Below are 18856 nucleotides of genomic sequence, written 5' to 3'. Positions count from 1 at the left end.
ACATTTTTGTGGGAAAAATTTGAAAATTTTAATTTTACAGCTCAATGATATAAACTTCTGTGAAGCACTTAGGGGTTCAAGGTGCTCACCACACACCTAGATAAGTTCCCTGAGGGGTCTAGTTTCCAAAATGGTGTCACTTGTGGGGGGTTTCCACTGTTTAGGCACATCAGGGGTTCTCTAAATGCAACATGGTGTCCACTAATTATTCAAGCTAATTTTACATTCAAAAAGTCAAATGGCGCTCCTTCCCTTCCGAACCCTGCCGTGCGCCCAAACAGTGGTTTTTTCCCCACATATGGGGTAGCTGCATGCTCAGGGGAAATTGCACAACAAATTTTGGGGTCCATTTTTTTCCTGTTACCCCTGCGAAAGTAAAAAAAAAATGGGTCTGAAGTAACATTTTTGTGAAAAAAGTTAAATGTTCACAGGAATTTTTGGAATGTGGAAGAAAAAAATAAAGTACCTGAAGGGTTAATAAACTTCTTGAGGGGTGCAGTTTTTAGAGTGGTGTCACTTTGGGGTATTTTCTGTCATAAAGGCCCCTCAGTCACGTCAAATGTGATGTGGTCTCTAAAAATAAATGTTTTTGTAAATTTTGTTGTAAAAATGAGAAATCGCTGGTCAACTTTTAACCCTTATAGCTCCCAAATAAAAAAAAAAATAAAATTTTGGTTCCAAAATTGTGCTGATGTGAAGTAGACATGTGGGAAATGTTATTTATCAACTATTTTGTGTAACATATCTTTGATTTAAGGGCATAAAAATTAAAATGTTTGAAAATTGCAAAATTTTCAAAATTTTCGCCAAATTTCCGATTTTTTTTCACACATAAACGCAAGTGATATCGAAGAAATTTTACCACTATCATGAAGTACAATATGCCCCGAAAAAACAGTCTCCGAATCAGCAGGATCCGTTGAAGCGTTCCAGAGGTATTACCTCATAAAGTGACACTGGTCAGATTTGTAAAAATTGGTCTGTTCATTAACGTGCAAACCACCTTCGGGGGTAAAGGGCTTAACATTCTGATCCAACTCCATGAAACCCACTGCCACGTCATGGTGAACCTCTTGGGGGATCACTTACTCTAATGGAACAGCACCATGCGGTCACCAGCGCTGAAGTGATACTGAGTCAGCAGGGGGAGAAATGGACACCCCACAGCACAAGACAAAGCCCCCATGGCCCTAGGCAAACCTCTATGGGTTACTCACCTTAACGGTGTGGCACCATGCCAGGAATCCACTGAGGCCATCAGTCGACCTGCGCCCACATACACATTAGCATGTCGGCTGAACCTATCAATATCGTTGGGTGTGGCTGACATTAGTCTTTACATGGGGGAACCTTAGCCTCTGCATTAGAGAGGCAAAATAATCCTAAACCTTTTCTAAACTTACTCTGGTTATATCTTGGACCCTACATTTTGCTTTGTGCCCCATGGTAACGTGTCACATCCCTGGTATATACAGTATGAGATATTGTATGTTATCACATTTTGTTCCTGTGAACATTCTCGGTGTTCTGTTCTGATTTTGCCTAAGTTCCCCATAGATTTGATTTGCCACAACAGGTGAACCTCAATCTTTTACATTTTTTAAATTAAAATTACATTGCATTGATATGACTGGTAGTAATTCTGCTTGGAGGGGTTCGTCTTTGTATTTTATGTACATTTCATGCTGGCATGTTGTTACAATTTACCATTTGTGGACATATTAAGCAGGAATCCTGGTACATCAGAGAGTAGCTGGAACCACTTTTCTTTAGAAGAATTGTGAGGGTCGGGAAAGCAGGTCCACAACCTATCTTAATTTTTTTCACTTTTTTAATTAAGATAAATTGCCATCTAAAAAGCTCTTTAACTAGAAGTCTGCTGTATTCTTTATTCGGCCATTCTACAACTAGCCACCATGGTCTCCACACTTTGCTGCATCCAAGTATGGTGACACATCTGTTTTTAGATTCTGACAGCTGTAATCGAGATAGTGTATTTGATGTGTAGAATGGCACCGGAACTTTTTTGAACTGATCCCTTTAAAAATATCCTACCATGTAGAGTAGTAAGGCTATGTTCACACATCATGGTTATTTTTGCATTCATTTTCTGCAGCAAAACCTGATCTCTTGCCAGGAGGTTGTTCAGGATTTTTGTTGCAGTTTTCTTGCTTTTTTGTAGGTGCGCTTTTTCAGCGTTTTTTTTTTTCACTTCCTTTTCTGTTATGCATGTACATAAAGTTCAGCGAAAAAAATAAGCTCATTCTGGTTAATGCACAAAAAATGCTGAAAGTTTCCTGCGTTTTTTCAGTGTCTTTTTTCACCACCCATTGTTTGGGTGAAAAAATGCTGAAAGAAGTGACATGCTCTATTTTCCAAAAAACCATGAAAGGCACAAAATCCTGAACAAAAAAAAACCATGATGTGTGAACTAAAAATTCTGGAATCTCATAAACTGTGCTGGTACTGCAAAAGGCAGCTGAAAATTTGCATAAAAATCTGCAGCAAAAAATGCTGAAAAAAACATGATGTATGAACATAGTGTAGTGCCCCTGCGGGTCCTTTTGCCACAGAGGTACTGCATCTCATCCAGAGGTGTGGTACCCTACTCTCAGGTAAGGAGGGAGCACTACCAGGGACCCACCCACCTACATCCAACACTACACCACTGCAGACCAGCAGGCGGGGCAAGATGCACTTGGTCACTGCTAAGCCCTGTCCCTGGCTGGAAGGGGGGGGGACCATAAGAGAGGAAACCATGTAGTGGGTGTGGGTGGAGGAAGAAGTTCAGTGGAGCACAGAGGGTAGGAGTATAAAAAGAAGGGTAGAAATTCTAGAGAGAGTCAGTTGGGAGCTCAGGAGGAGCTCTGCTCAGGAGAGCAAGGAAGGAGAGAGAGAAGTCGGGCCAAGTCAGATAGGCCCAGGAGGAACGTGAGGAGAAAAGAAAGCCGGAGTGAGAAAGGCTCCAGAGAGACAGAAGGGATCCCAGGGGCACGGCGAGTGCAGGATGCCACTCGTGCGCCCGGATTCAAGCTGACTTGGAGTGATCAGGCCGCAGTAGGGGCCGGCCCCAGCCTAGTGTAGTACTTTTAGGTCTCAGCTAGCAAACCGGAGGTGCTGTAGCCACACTCCACACTTAATCTCCAAAAAGGTGGCCATATAAGACCAAGGGGACAGAGAGGACATCGCCCGACAAGGCCCACGGCCACTGGCTTGGGACACTGGGTGTGAGGAGCAGGGCAGGAGGGTGAGAACCAGCGCAGAGAGACGACTTGGAGAGGTACACAGAACGGGGTCCCGTCCAAGTGCTCCTGAGATACCTGAGAGTTTGCTGGATCACTACCCCGGAGGACACAGGACGACGTGGGCGGTTATAACCGGCTGCAGCGGTAACCTGGAACTGCCTAGAACTGAGTAAAGCCTGGAGACTGCACCCCATTGTGTCCTTGACTCATTACTGCGTCACCAGCCCTGCACTACACTGCACCAACAAATTCTCCCTCTTAAAAATCATCAACACTGCCCTGGAGCTTAGCTCTGCCTGTGGAGAGCTGAACCAACTCTGCTGCATCACCATCAGCTCCAGTGGATCCGCACCGCAACGGCGGCCCCATATATCCGCATACCACGGGTGGCGTCACAAACATTATCCTAAAAACTTTATTCCCCTTTTCTTTAATTATTTGACTGCCCGGGGCCACGGACCGGGTCACTGCCACCGTGAGTACTCCAGTACAGGACTGGCCCGGCTACCGAGTACCCCACGGCCCCCCAGGGGGCGCGTCAACTGCCTATTAGTTTAATCACAATTGTATGTCATGTCTCCATCTTCTGTGCAGACCTCTGTATCTCTAAGGTTACAGACTACAAACGAACCCTGTTGTAGTCTGATCCTGCTGTAGTGTTACTCTTCCATCTGTCCCCTCCATTTAATAGCATATGAACTTACAATTTATTGACTCTTAGTGCTTGTGCAAACGACAGTATTTTCAAACAGAGTGTGATCCGACAGAACATTGGATCGCACTCAGACTAATGTAATTAGACCAGATCAGAGTCTAATTGGCATAATTGTCCTGATTCTCTCAGATTAGAGAAAATACACTGGTGAGACCCTAGCCTTAAAATGCTCGACTGCTGCAGTAGCAGCGGATCATAGATCTACTTAGCTGTTGTTATTGGGCCACTAGATAAAAAAAAAAAAACCTTGCCGGTATCTGCTCAACACAGGCTGCCCAAAATACCCATGCTGTGTACATAGCCCTTGCCATAAACTAGGACTATTTTCCTGTATGAAAAATAAGAGATTGTTATACAATATTGTAGCAGATGGAATGTAATTAAAATAAAATGTTTTTTTTTTTTTAAAGAGATTAGATATTATTCTTCTGCCGCATTCCACACTTCAAGAGCATGCACACAAGATCTGGCATCAGACTAAACTACATTTTTCTGATTTCATCACAAAATATTTTTTGACATAGAAATGTTTGATAAGACTTTATCGCTTCATTGCTGTGAATTATTCCTCCGATTTGTACTTTGAACTCTCTCCTCCCTTATTTTGCTGCTAATAAACCTTGCTGAGAAATTATGAATTTCATTTCAAAAGAAATCAGAAATGTTTTAATGGGAATACCAATGTGCTTGGAAGTCAGATGCCACAAATTCTTGAGTTAATCTATGTAGACTGCAGTCTGTCCATACCTAGACTTGGATGTGTGAGTAACGGCCCAGTTATCTGGCAGATCCATGTTATTTGCGTTATCTGCATGCTTTGCATTGGTCTAGTGCAGCAGCATGTCAAAGCTAGACTAGATCACTTGTATTTGTAAATTCCCTTTTCTTATCTTTAATTTTATTTTAGTTTGGTCACTTCAATTTACTTGTAGAGTAACATCTGTTATCACTTTCTGAATATCAGAGGCCTCTAAATGCAGCAGTATGACACCTCTGATTAGGGCTATGTTCACATAGAGTTCTAGCATATCCTCAGCATCTCCGTCAGGGCTTATGTGCGATTTGGGTGTATGCCAAGACAGAGTTCGGTTTTATTCACACGTCCGTATTTTGCATCAGTGTTTCTATGCCAAAACCCGGAGTGGAACTTGGAGAAAAGCTATAATTGAAAGATTGACACCTGTTCTGTGTATGGAGACACTCCTGGTTTTTGTATGTATACAAATACTGATGAAATACTGACCAAAAATACTGATGTGTGAATAAAGCCTCAGTGTGTTCTGTTGTACATCATTTTGGATCGTATGCACCTAGTTGACGCGGGCGCCAGACGTAGTCAGCTATTATGTACAGTATATTGGAGAAAAACGTCTTCATAGACTTTATAATTTTAGTTTTGCCGGTCCTCTAGGTGTATTATGCCATTTCGCCCCCAATAGCAAGGCGCCTTTTCTTCTGTTTAGTTGCTGCCATTTCTGTTTTTGAAAAAACTTTCTGAAAACTACTGGATGAAAGGGAGATCAGTAAAGGTTTACAAGCGTATTATCTAGTGGTGCTCGGAGCAAAGTGCTCCAGCCACCAGCGACCGGCCATGTAGAGGGGCAGCAGTCTCTGATATAGTGGTGGCTGACCTCTGTGCATACTCTTGCTTGGAGGTAGTGGCAGTGGCTGACCTCTGTGCATACTCTTGCTTGGAGGTAGTGGCGGTAGCTGACCTTTCTGGATAATCTTGCTGGAGGTAGTGGTGGTGGCTCACCTCTGTGGATACTCTTGCTTGGAGGTAGTGGCGGTGGCTGACCTCTGTGCGTACTCTTGCTTGGAGGTAGTGGCGGTGGCTGACCGCTGTGCGTACTCTTGCTTGGAGGTAGTGGCAGTGGCTGACCTCTGTGCATACTCTTGCTTGGAGGTAGTGGCGGTAGCTGACCTTTCTGGATAATCTTGCTGGAGGTAGTGGTGGTGGCTCACCTCTGTGGATACTCTTGCTTGGAGGTAGTGGCGGTGGCTGACCACTGTGCGTACTCTTGCTTGGAGGTAGTGGCGGTGCCTCACCTCTGTGGATACTCTTGCTGGAGGTAGTGGCGGTGCCTGCCTCTGTGCATACTCTTGCTGACGGTAGTGGCTAACCTCTGTGGATACTCTAGCTGGCGGTAGTGGCGGTGGCTGACCTCAGTGCATACTCTTGCTTGGAGGTAAAGTCCATAGCTGAATCAAGGCTCAGTGACAATTGCTTGTGCTTTATAAGCGCCCACCTGGACTCAGAATTCAGCGGTCCAAATAATTCTTGTGGGAAAATGAAAAGTTAGTAAACGCCTGTGTAGTTCATTATGTGACTGTGTTAGAGACATAATAGTAGAAAAATTATAGGACATGTTTAATGACCATGATTTTTTATTATTTAAATGTTTGCTTAAATTTTTATCTTGGAAAGTAAATGAGCCTTTAAGTGCAAAGGTGTCTATATCCCTTACACATACATTTATTTTTACAAACAGTTCACAAAGCTCCCAGTTGTCTGTTATGTCTTTGTTGCAGTATCAGGACACCACAGGGGAATTCAGAACAGTATATATATTCTTCCATCTTGACTTCCGGGAGTGTTGGCGAATCGTGCAAAACACTGCTCAGCATGGGAGGCTCCGAGCAGCCAGTTATATTCCAGCTTTCACTTGAAAAAGATGTGATTTGATTGGTTGCTCTAAACAACATTGACACTGTTTTCATGTATATGGACCAATATCGCCCCTGCCAGTTTGACCACTGGGGCCTGGAGGCCATCTTTCTCATACATGGAGCAGAAGTGGTGGTGGTGATTGAGCAGTCAAAATGGTTGCCTATAGCTTGTTCCTGGGGAGCTAGTCAGACTAGCTCCAGGAACATGTGCCCCTCGCTTACCTCACCATTTTCTTCACAAGCATAAAGCACATATATTTACCCAGACTACAGTGGGCTTCACAAGCCTGGCAGCATCTGGCACATGCCTGGGCTAGTGAGAAGTTAGCCCTGCTAGCCAGCTCGATCTTCTCTTGTAGTTAGGGGCGGACATATCATTAGTGCAGCTGCACAGGGGCCTAAGACGTAAGGGGGCCCATGTCTACCCCCAAAGCAGGCGGAATTGTGCATTATGGTGAGCTGTTGGGCTGTGAGGGGCCCATATACTGTTCTTGCACAGGAACATCTTCTGTATTTTATCCACCAGGGCTTATTCCTTAACCTGTGGTCCAGGGGTGCAAAAACCCTTGGTACAACCTGTGCACAAGGGCCTAAGAGGTAAGGGGGCCACCGTCTGTCTCCAAACAAGCAAGGACCTTTTGTCACAGACATGTAAGGGTGCGTTGTAATGATGTGTATAATATATGGATCTCTTTATCGTTGTCACAATGTTTATCTGCAGCCTTCTTTGCATCCAGGTTGGCGTGGTTTCATTCCGGCAGAACAGATAACAGCAGCTCTCTATCTTTGTGCTTGTTTTGTTGTTTTGGTAACCATTATCATGGCTTACCTGGTGTGAGCAGGGCTATAAACCTTCTCCAGACAATGCTTCATGCTGTAAAGATGTTATCGGTTCCAATATTTCATGTTTGTCCTTATTGAGCTCTTTGCTTGTTGTCTGCTCTTCTTGTTAGGAAAAAAAATGTATCAAGATTTCCAATGTTCAGTCCTCTAACATATAATATTTTGCTTGATTACTTAAAACGAAGATTGCATGAAACAAAGTTAGTCTAGTTACATAATATATATTTATATATTAGTATATTGTGTTTTTTTTTTTTTTTGAGGTGCATTTATTCTGAATCAAACATACATACCCTTATACTGAGAGCCACCTTCTATTGCTGGTGCCTGTGAATGGGGAGACTTTTACATTTTAAGGTGTATTCACACTGCGCAATGCACATCATTAAACAAAAGCTAACCAGAAACCAGTATATAACCACTAACCAGCAAACTAGCCTGTTTACACAGGTCCACCATACTTCAGATGTGAACTGAACGATCGGTAATACATCTTTCAGTACACATGAGCAGCCATTGTTCTCGGCAGCACAGCTCCTGTTTATGACGCGCCCCCTGGGCCATATTCTTTAGGGGAATACCCGGAGCCGGATCAGATGGGGGTTGTAGTCTCCGAGTGGCTGTGACCCGATCCGTGCCCAGGGTGTCAAGCTCAGAGTATGTGGCAGTCCTACAGATGTTACAAAGTTCGTTATGTCGACTACGCCACCCGTTGGATTGCGGTCACTACGGCCGCCGCTGCAGCAGGGTCCGCTGAGGCTGATGGTGTTGGTGCAGCTTTAGATAGTATAACCCCCAACGGGAGGGGTATGGCCTCAGGGGGTCAGGTGCAGAGGATGGGGGTTGTGGTGGTGCAGCGTAGATGATAATTAAAGACAGAGTCGGGTTGTGCAGTTCAGGGTGTTTACTTACTGCAGATATTCCGGTCACTCCGGCCTTAAGTGACCACCCGAGCCGTGCTGCAGCCTTAAGTGACCACCAGGTCCTGGATTCAGCCAACCCCCAAGCAAGTCCGGAGCGTGTCCCTGAGCCCTCCTTCTTGTCCTTTCTTCTGGCCGTCCCCACCAGGGATCCACCTAGGTCCAGCTCCCTCGGGCCTTCTGTTGGGAGACCCTTGGCCTTGGGTTCCCTGACCCTACACGTGGTTTGCCTTCAGGGTGGATGTGGTGGGTGGCCGTGGCAGATCCTGCCCACGGCCTCCGGTTCCTGGCTAAGGTGTGCTGTAGCCTCTGCCAGCTTGGGATCCGGTACCCTGTCGCCGACCCTTCACCCTATTAGCTCTCTTATGGGCTCTTGGGGTCCCCTCTGCGCCTCTGGGTCTCTCTCTCTTCTCCTCTCTCACTCTGGGGCTTCTCTGCTCTCTGCTCTCTTCCTCTGCAAAGACTCACAGACTGACTGACTGTGGCTGACTGACCCTGATCTTAGATGGTGCCCACCTTAAATACTCCCTCTATGTGTGAGCTCAGGTGACCAGCACCCAATGAGCTCCTATCTTTACCCAGGCTGCTCCCCCTATCTGCCCCTACACTACTGGGATGTACCACCCCCCTCCCACTCCAGCCAGGAACAGACTCGGTCGTACCTGCACATTTCTAAGTGGGAGTACCGTTGGTCTGCTCCTCGGAAATGGGATGTGTGTAGTGCATGCAGCTAACTGAGCTCAGTTCCACACTCCATCCTTACCCGGGAGTGGAATATCACACCTCTGGGTTGAGGTGCAATACCCCTGTAGCAGCCGAATCCTCAGGGTGCTACATTTACATAGGACAAACTGCTGCTGAGAATGATATTTGTGTAAATGAAAAGAACATTTCACCCGATGAATGAACGTTTTGCCCGTTCATCGGGTGATCAGCAGCCATTAACACTGGTCCTAGGTTCGCTCATTTACAGTAATCGTGCAATGTAAATGCATACACTTTGTAGTGAACCTTGTATATTAAAAAAATAAAATAAAATGCATGTATACTCTTCAATTTAAAACTAAAGATAGGACTACATGTACAACATCACATGTTCTCTTTAAAGCTGTCAAATAGTCCTAACATGTCACTCATATTTTTCCTTCTTCTTGGCTGGTCAGGGGCCTCTACGTGTGTGTGTTCTTTTTTTAAAATGTAGTTCACAATATTCTGTAACATCTTGGAGAGAAGTTAGAAATATAAGTTAGATATTGGATCATATATGAGGGGCATTCAGTAATTTATCTACCTGAATATGAAAACAACATTTTATGAAACTGAATTTACTATTTTCAGTGTAATCCCCCTTGACTTCAACACACTTATTCCACTTTGCCTCCAGTGATCGGATGCCCTCAGAATTGAGGGAGACTTCTTACTGCTGCAAGAACCTTGTTACCACCTCTTTGACTGCATTATCATCAGGAAATCATTGTCCACGCAGAATTTTTTTCAGGTTCTGAATTAACCACCCACCCTACAGTCCAGACCTGGCTAAGCTTCATGAAGCCACATTCCCTGATGGCAGTTTGTGATTTGTGAGACTAGTGAGCTGGCGCATTGTTGTAAGCTGCAACACACCTGCTTCTTTTCTTTCTTTTGTAAGAAATTTAAATACAGAACGAAGCTCCAAATCCCTCACTTTCTTTGTAGAGCCGCGCAGTACTGCACTTGCCATCCTGTCTAGTGTTGAGCGAGTATGTTCTATTAACCCTTTCGGCGAGTATGCTCGGGCCGAGCTCCGAGTATTTATAGCTGCTCGGTGATATGGTTGAATCACCTCCGTGTGCATGATTTGCGACTGTTTGACAGTTTTAATACATGTGAGGAATGTCTATTTCTTACACATTCCTCACATGTAATAAAGCTGTCAAACAGTTGCAAATCATGCACACGGGAGCGATTCAACGATATCACCGAGTAGCTATAAATACTCGGAGCTCGGCCCGAGCATACTCGGGCAGAACATACTCGCTCAACCCTAATCCTGTCCCTTCCAGGGCTTTCATCAGATTGAACTGCTACTATGTCTGTTGCATGTCAGACATGTCTCATCATGCACAGTTCTCTAACATGACAGAACATGCTGGGGTAGATAATGTATTGAACACCCCTTGTAGATCCAAATATTGATCTCCAATATGTATGTGGCATGAAAAGGGAAAACTGCACAAAATGAATGAAATCTGTACTAAATCAATAAAGCTAAGAATTTACAAAGTAACTTAGCTGGTTTTAACTTGCAGTTAAATTAGAACTTTCTCGCTAGTCTGTCTTTTTAACCAGTTGTCGCTAGAGAGAGCCTCATCCGAGCACACGTTGTACCAGTTCTGTCAGATGTATAGATTCTCCAGCTGATGTAGAATGGCTCTTCATTCCAGCACATGGGAGATGGGTAATCTGACATTTGCATGCTCACAGGGGCACATGCAGTGGGTTGTCGTCACAAGACCACCCCTTTTAAAACGTAAACCAGGGGAGTCTGACTTTAGGTACAGGATTTAGGATCTCATTGAATGCATGTCTGTGACACAATGTTTTTGACTTCACATCGCCGATATTCTGTTCATCCAGTTTTTTGCTGTAACTCATACGTCAGTTTTACTGGCTACTTATATAGCGTATAAATGTTCTGTATAACCTATGCCTCCGCATATTGTGTCTTTCAGAGGCCAGCAAGCTTGTCATGTCTTATGTAGCTGCCGTATGTGGTAAAGGGGCTGAAGTTAATCAAGTGAAGGAACAACTCTTGCAGTCAAATCCAGTTTTGGAAGGTAAAGACCCCAATCTGGTTTACATTGTGCTCTTTGTCCTATAAGCTTTAGTCCTGATTATATCTGTGTATGTGAAGCTTAGATGCACTCAGATTTGTATGATGACACTAATATAAATGGGTAACATGCATATGGCTAATAAACTGCTTCTATAACTAACTTGACTGTTATGTACAGTACAGACCAAAAGTTTGGACACACCTTTTCATTTAAAGATTTTTCTGTATTTTCATGACTTTGAAAATTGTACATTCACACTGAAGGCATCAAAACTATGAATTAACACATGTGGACTTATATACTTAACAAAAAAGTGTGAAACAACTGAAAATGTCTTATATTCTAGGTTCTTCAAAGTACCACCTTTTGCTTTGATGACTGCTTTGCACACTCTTGGCATTCTCTTGATGAGCTTCAAGAGGTAGTCACTGGAAATGGTTTTCACTTCACAGGTGTGCCCTGTCAGGTTTAATAAGTGGGATTTCTTGCCTTATAAATGGGGTTGGGACCATCAGTTGTGTTGTGCAGAAGTCAGGTGGATACACAGCTGATAGTCCTACTGAATAGACTGTTAGAATTTGTATTATGGCAATAAAAAAGCAGCTAAGTAAAGAAAAACGAGTGGCCATCATTACTTTAAGAAATGAAGGTCAGTCAGTCCGAAAAATTGGGCAAACTTTGAATGTGTCCCCAAGTGCACTTGCAAAAACCATCAAGCGCTACTAAGAAACTGGCTCACATGAGGACCGCCCCAGGAAAGGAAGACCAAGAGTCACCTCTACTTCTGAGGATAAGTTTATCCGAGTCACCAGTCTCAGAAATCGTAGGTTAACAGCAGCTCAGATTAGAGACCAGGTCAATGCCACACAGAGTTCTAGCAGCAGACAAATCTCTTCAACAACTGTTAAGAGGAGACTTTGTGCAGCAGGCCTTCATGATAAAATAGCTGCTTGGAAACCACTGCTAAGGACAGGCAACAATCAGAAGAGACTTGTTTGGGCTAAAGAACACAAGGAATGGACATTAGACCAGTAGAAATCTGTGCGTTGGTCTGATGAGTCCAAATTTGAGATCTTTGGTTCCAACTACCGTGTCTTTGTGCGACGCAGAAAAGGTGAACGGATGGACTCTACATGCCTGGTTTCAACCGTGAAGCATGGAGGAAGAGGTGTGATGGTGGTTTGCTGGTGACACTGTTGGGGATTTATTCAAAATTGAAGGCATACTAAACCAGCATAGCTACCACAGCATCTTGCAGCGGCATGCTATTCCATCCGGTTTGCGTCTAGTTGGACCATCATTTATTTTTCGACAGGACAATGACCCCAAAACACCTCCAGGATGTGTAAGGGCTCTTTCACCAAGAAGGAGAGTGATGGGGTGCTACGCCAGATGACCTGGCCTCCATAGTCACCAGACCTGAACCCAATCGAGATGGTTTAGGGTGAGCTGGAACGCAGAGTGAAGGCAAAAGAGCCAACAAGTGCTAAGCATCTCTGGGAACTCCTTCAAGATTGTTGGAAGACCATTTCCGGTGACTACCTCTTGAAGCTCATCAAGAGAATGCCAAGAGTGTGCAAAGCAGTCATCAAAGCAAAAGGTGGCTACTTTGAAGAAGCTGGAATATAAGACATATTTTCAGGTGTTTCACACTTTTTTGTTAAGTATATAATTCCACATGTGTTAATTCATAGTTTTGATGCCTTCAGTGTGAATGTACAATTTTCATAGTCATGAAAATACAGAAATTTCTTTAAATGAGAAGGTGTGTCCAAACTTTTGGTCTGTACTGTACGTATATGTGCTGAATATTTTTAGCAGAGTGCTTTTTTTTTTTCTTTGTGTTCTTTGTAAATTGATTTATGGTTGTCCATAGTTGCAGATTAAACATATGTTACTAAGCAATTGTAAAATGTTGTATAACACTTAATTTGCTTTTTATTAACAGCATTTGGAAATGCAAAAACTGTGCGGAATGACAACTCTTCCAGATTTGTAAGTATTTGTTGCTCGCTCGCACATTCTTGTTCTTGGCCTTGTTTGCCCTATTCTACATGTTTCCTGCTAGATCCGATTTGTATGGGATCACATTCTTAGTGACAGTGACCTTGTCTAACACTATTCACTCCCTAAACAAATTTTGCAATAATTCAACATTGTCTAACACTATATTATTGTGAAAAATGAATGCTCCCTAAATCATTGTTCTTGGTAACTTTCTGTATTTCCATATAAAGCTGCCGATGAAAACTGTGATAACTATAGAAAGTGTTTATTGCTGCAGAATGTGCCATTTTCTATTTCACATTGGGACTTTGGGAGAGGAGAACACCTACATTATACCTGGCCAGGGAGTTTTAAAAATGAGATTTTGGGTATCTTATGTATTATCCCAGCATGTAAATGGCTGGCAGTGCCGTAGGGAAAAATCAGGATAGATGAGCACCACTGTCCTGAGCGAGCCCAGCTCTAGGATTACTGCCTACAATAAAAGAGGAACACTGATATTAAATATAGATATTAATCAATCAATAACAGAAAAAAATGTATCAGGACCTGTTCTAAGTAAGATTTTAAAGATCATTCTAATTGATTTTGAATTCTTTGCCATTGTGCCTCAGTATGTGTGAGTAATACCATGTGATATTATATTTTTCAATATACGGAAATCATCCCTTACAACTCTTCGAAGGATAATTGTTTTTGAACCACTACCCTTTTGGAAGTGGTCATCTTAAAATCGTAGCCCAGAAAAGTCTTTGAGATCTTTTTTCAAACCAACGTTACAGGCTCAGATATATACACTTCCGCCCACTGAAGGGCATATTCAGCTTCAAGAAATGTTGCGTTCATACTTTTAAGGAATAAAACACATACTTTGGGGAATGTTTATTGGCTGAACAACCCTTTAGTTTTCCACCCCCAGAAAAGCGTTCATGCTGGTTAGTTATCATCCCTTCCGGCTTGAAGGGAGTTGGTCTGATCTCCATATATAAGCCATGTATGAGACTTAGTGTGGCATCTGTCCTGGTCCAGCCCTGCCTACTGTTAGCAGACAGGCACCTGACCTATGCTACTCTTTATATATCCACAAAAATGGGAAACTTTTGGTATGGAGGATTAGTAAGATGATATAGGCTGGTACATTAATTATAAATGAGCTAAAATTATACTGTGAAGATTGCAACACCCTTTTTATATCTAGGGTCTACTTTCTGGGCAATGCAACCATCCGTGCAAAAGCCTGCTTGTCAGTGTCACTTTGGTCCAGAAGAATGGTTTGTTCTCTGCATAACCCAAATTATTCCGGTGCAGAGATTGGAGTGCCTTTGTGTTTTGAAACTCCACCTAGACCCTTGTTTAAATATTTCATTAAAATATGCTATTTAGTCAGGGTTGGTAGAAAAATTGTAGAGGAACAAAAGCGCACAAGACCATCGGGTAATACCCATTTGGGTGCAAAGGAAAGTAAAAGGAAGGTGCTCACGTGGGCAGGTTGTGTGCAGGCACAACTCCTATTGACACCTGCTGCTGCCTCGTGGCTGGGGATGATTTCCTCCAAGATAGTTGACCAGTTTGGACAATAATACGATATTGAGCCGCGCTGCTGTAATGAAGATGAACAGTTCAACTCCTCTTGGTCCTAAGGATGCTTCATTACAGCAGCGCCACCTGACATGGTGTAATGGTCCAAATTGGTCATTTAAGTCGGGATTGTCAGAGCGCAATTGTTCTGCATCTGATTTTCATGCAAAATCCGTGTGAACTTGTCAAAGCCAAATGCTTTTTACTTTGAAAATGTTTATAATATGTGTTTGATTTTTGTGTATAATGTTTTTTAGGGCAAATACATGGATATTGAATTTGATTTCAAGGGAGACCCACTTGGTGGAGTTATAAGTAACTGTAAGTACATCTATTAATAATTAAGGGTCCCCTAAATTGAGGGGTGTGTGTCGTGAGTAGGATTTGATTTGGGAAATACAGGTTGTTTAATTTACTGTACTTGAAAATGGCCAGTGTCAGAATAGCGGCATATGCTAATTACACATTGTTGGGTGTTCTAATACTATATGCCTTATTATGCATATATGTAGCACCCTGAGGATTCGGCTGCTACAGGGGTATTGCACCTCAACCCAGAGGTGTGATATTCCACTCCCGGGTAAGGATGGAGTGTGGAACTGAGCTCAGAAAGCTGCATGCACTACACACATCCCATTTCCGAGGAGCAGACCAACGGTACTCCCACTTAGAAATGTGCAGGTACGACCGAGTCTGTTCCTGGCTGGAGTGGGAGGGGGGTGGTACATCCCAGTAGTGTAGGGGCAGATAGGGGGAGCAGCCTGGGTAAAGATAGGAGCTCATTGGGTGCTGGTCACCTGAGCTCACACATAGAGGGAGTATTTAAGGTGGGCACCATCTAAGATCAGGGTCAGTCAGCCACAGTCAGTCAGTCTGTGAGTCTTTGCAGAGCAGTCAGAGGAAGAGAGCAGAGCAGCCCCAGAGCAAGAGTGAGAGAGGAGAGAAAGAGAGACCCAGAGGGGGAAACAAGAAGAAACTCTGAGAACCCACATACAAACACAGGGTGAAGAGTTGGCAAAAGGGTACCGGATCCCAAACTGGTGGGGGCTAAAGCACACCTCAGCCAGAGACCGGAGGCCGTGGGCAGGATCTGCCACGGCCACCCACCACATCTACCCTGAAGGCAAACCACGTGTAGGGTCAGGGAACCCAAGGCCAAGGGTCTCCCAACAGAAGGCCCGAGGGAGCTGGACCTAGGTGGATCCCTGGTGGGGACGGCCAGAAGAAAGGACAAGAAGGAGGGCTCAGGGACACGCTCCGGACTTGCTTGGGGGTTGGCTGAATCCAGGACCTGGTGGACGCAGCACGGCTCGGGTGGTCACTTAAGGCCGGAGTGACCGGAATATCTGCAGTAAGTAAACACCCTGAACTGCACAACCCGACTCTGTCTTTAATTATCATCCACGCTGCACCACCACAACCCCCATCCTCTGCACCTGACCCCCTGAGGCCATACCCCTCCCGTTGGGGGTTATACTATCTAAAGCTGCACCAACACCATCAGCCTCAGCGGACCCTGCTGCAGCGGCGGCCGTAGTGACCGCAATCCAACGGGTGGCGTAGTCGACATAACGAACTTTGTAACATCTGTAGGACTGCCACATACTCTGAGCTTGACACCCTGGGCACGGACCGGGTCACAGCCACTCGGAGACTACAACCCCCATCTGATCCGGCTCCGGGTATTCCCCTAAAGAATATGGCCCAGGGGGCGCGTCATATACATGTCGCACAATGAATGATTATATGGAGTGGCACATATCCCAAATCTGTTTTGTTGCTAAAAGCAGATGGATCTATGGGTTTGTATACGACCATGTTCATATGAAGGAAGAAATTGATATTTAGTAATATATGTTTGTTTTTTTTATTTTGAAGTCTGTTTTTCTACATAAAATAAGTAATGAAAAGAGTTTTTAGAATATCCATTTGGAAGTATTTGTTTGGTCTCCGTCTGATAAGAAATTCCCTTTTAAGGGTTTTGATCAATTTAACTTTGTAATTCCAGCTCCATGGATAAAACAGAATATACTAATTTCATAAGGATTTTTTTTCTGTCACCCATGATGGCACAACGAGAGAGGGGATCCGCCCTTCAAGGACAGGAAACCTTCAAGATAAAAAGGGCGGCGCCTCTCCCCGCTTCAGTGGTTTCCTGTCCTTGATGAGGGACCTTCCTTCTCGTCGGGCGCAAGAATGACAGTCGTCTTGCCGGGGCCGGTCGGGTTTGGCAGGGCACAGTCTCTGCTGCGGCCGGTCCCGTGAATCCTGGAAGCGCCGCAGGGGGCGCCAACATGTGGTCTCCCCGCGTGCGGGCGGTTGTCTTGCGGCACCTGCACAGCATGGTGGCTGGCAACTCCGCGTCCCGGATGTGACGTCACGGGGCGCGACGGGAGATGACTAAACCGGAAGTCGCGCCCCAATGACGCGCACCGGGGCCTCCTGACCCCCGTGCGGGGGCGGTACCGGAAGCTGCGGGGACGCCGGCGGTGATCTCCCTAGCACAATGGAGGTACTTAAGGGTAGATCACCGGCCAGGCAGCGGCGCAGTGAAGTAATGGCCTCACAGCAGCCCTCCCCACTGCATCAGCAGCAAGAGCAGCAGTCCATGCTGCAGCTGCAGCAGCCCAGGGAGATGGAGCAGCCACAGCAGCCTCGGCGCCAGAAGCGTACCCAGGAGCAGCGTCCAGTGCAGAGTAGGAGCAGTGGACATTCTGGGACACGCAGCACCAAGGATTCCAGATCAAGCCGGCATAGCTCCAGCAGGGTTGATGATTCCGCGGTCTCCAGAGGAGAAGTATCGGATACCGTCCTGCCTCCCGTTCCGGTACCCTGTCTTTGTTTACTGGGTGGTGAGTGAGCTACGTGAAAGTCAACGTATTAATGTAGACTTTTTCTGTTTTGTCTCTCTCTCTCCCTCTCCTTCCTCCGGTAATGGGCAGGATGTCCCTAAGAAGTGTAAAGAGAAATCCAAGCATAGAGTATGTGCCCTGTGTGAACGGGGCCTAACGAATGATTGGCCCAAAAGATTATGCCAGTCCTGTATTGAATAGACAATTGCGGAGGAAGCCCCAACTTTTTCTTCAAATTTAAAGACTTTGGTTAGGTCTGAGGTAGAGAGATCGTTAAAATCCCTTTCCCAACCATCCCAGGCCCATAGAGCAAAAACTCCACCCCCACTTTCAGGTCTGAGTCCGACGAGGGAATGTTGGATGACTCCACTGTCTCTTCCTCCTTCCAGGTCATTGTTTTCCCCTGGAAAGTGTGGATGGCTTAGTAAAAGCTGTCAGGTCCACAATGGGGTTGGTTGACCAGAAAACAAAGAAGTCGGTGCAGGATATTATGTTTGGCACCTTGGATCGCAAGAGACAACGAGTTTTTCCTGTTAATGATAAGGTGCAGCGTCTTATCAGGAAAGAGTGGGATAGGCCGGATAAAAAGGGTCCCCTTCCATCCTCCTTAAAAAGGAAATATCCGTTTAGTGAGGAGGATACCGCTTCCTGGAGTAAGGCCCCCGAAGCTGGATGTGGCAGTATCCAAAGCTTCTAGGAGATCTTCCCTCCCTTTTGAGGACTCGGGGATGCTGAGAGACCCGCTGGACCGGAAGGTAGATACCTTCCTTAAGGGTACTTGGGAGTCGTCGTCGGCGGCATTGAAGCCAGCCATAGCGGCAACTTGTACAGCGAGGTCCCTTATGGTATGGTTGGACAGGTTAGAGGACCAGATTAAAAACAATGAGTCACAGGACTCCATTCTGGCCTCTCTGCCGGTATTGAAGGGAGCGGCGGCCTTCTTATCAGACGCCTCGGCAGATTCCGCCAGACTAGCGGCAAGATCTGCGGCCCTGTCTAACGCCGGCCGTAGAGCGGTCTGGCTGAAGTGTTGCCCAGGGGACATACAGGCAAAAGGAAAACTATGCTCTCTTCCATGTGAGGGGGATTTTCTGTTTGGTACCTTTCTAGACGAAGCCTAAGCCTTCCATCCCATCCTTCAAGCAGTCCTTTCGGAGGAAGAAATTTGGCCGCAGGAGGGCGTCCGGGGAACAATCTAGATGGGAGGATT

General features: G+C 45.1%; 1 protein-coding gene across 5 annotated transcripts in view; it reads left to right on the top strand.

Moving 5' to 3' along the window:
- MYO1B (myosin IB) overlaps positions 1-18856 on the top strand; it is a 280385-nt gene that overhangs the window by 130619 nt on the left and 130910 nt on the right. For all 5 annotated transcript variants that reach the window (XM_073647879.1, XM_073647883.1, XM_073647882.1 and 2 more), the window contains exons 5-7: positions 11105-11209; positions 13158-13204; positions 15052-15115. In XM_073647879.1, the coding sequence (XP_073503980.1) occupies positions 11105-11209; positions 13158-13204; positions 15052-15115 (216 nt within the window). The remainder of the gene's footprint in view (positions 1-11104; positions 11210-13157; positions 13205-15051; positions 15116-18856) is intronic.

The sequence above is a fragment of the Phyllobates terribilis genome, unplaced genomic scaffold (genome assembly GCF_046119375.1).
Source record: "Phyllobates terribilis strain yellow unplaced genomic scaffold, ASM4611937v1 Scaffold_9__5_contigs__length_417890890, whole genome shotgun sequence".
Taxonomy (NCBI): Eukaryota; Metazoa; Chordata; class Amphibia; order Anura; family Dendrobatidae; genus Phyllobates; species Phyllobates terribilis.
Note: the sequence above shows the minus strand (reverse complement) of the source record. Positions and strands in the feature narration are given on the sequence as shown.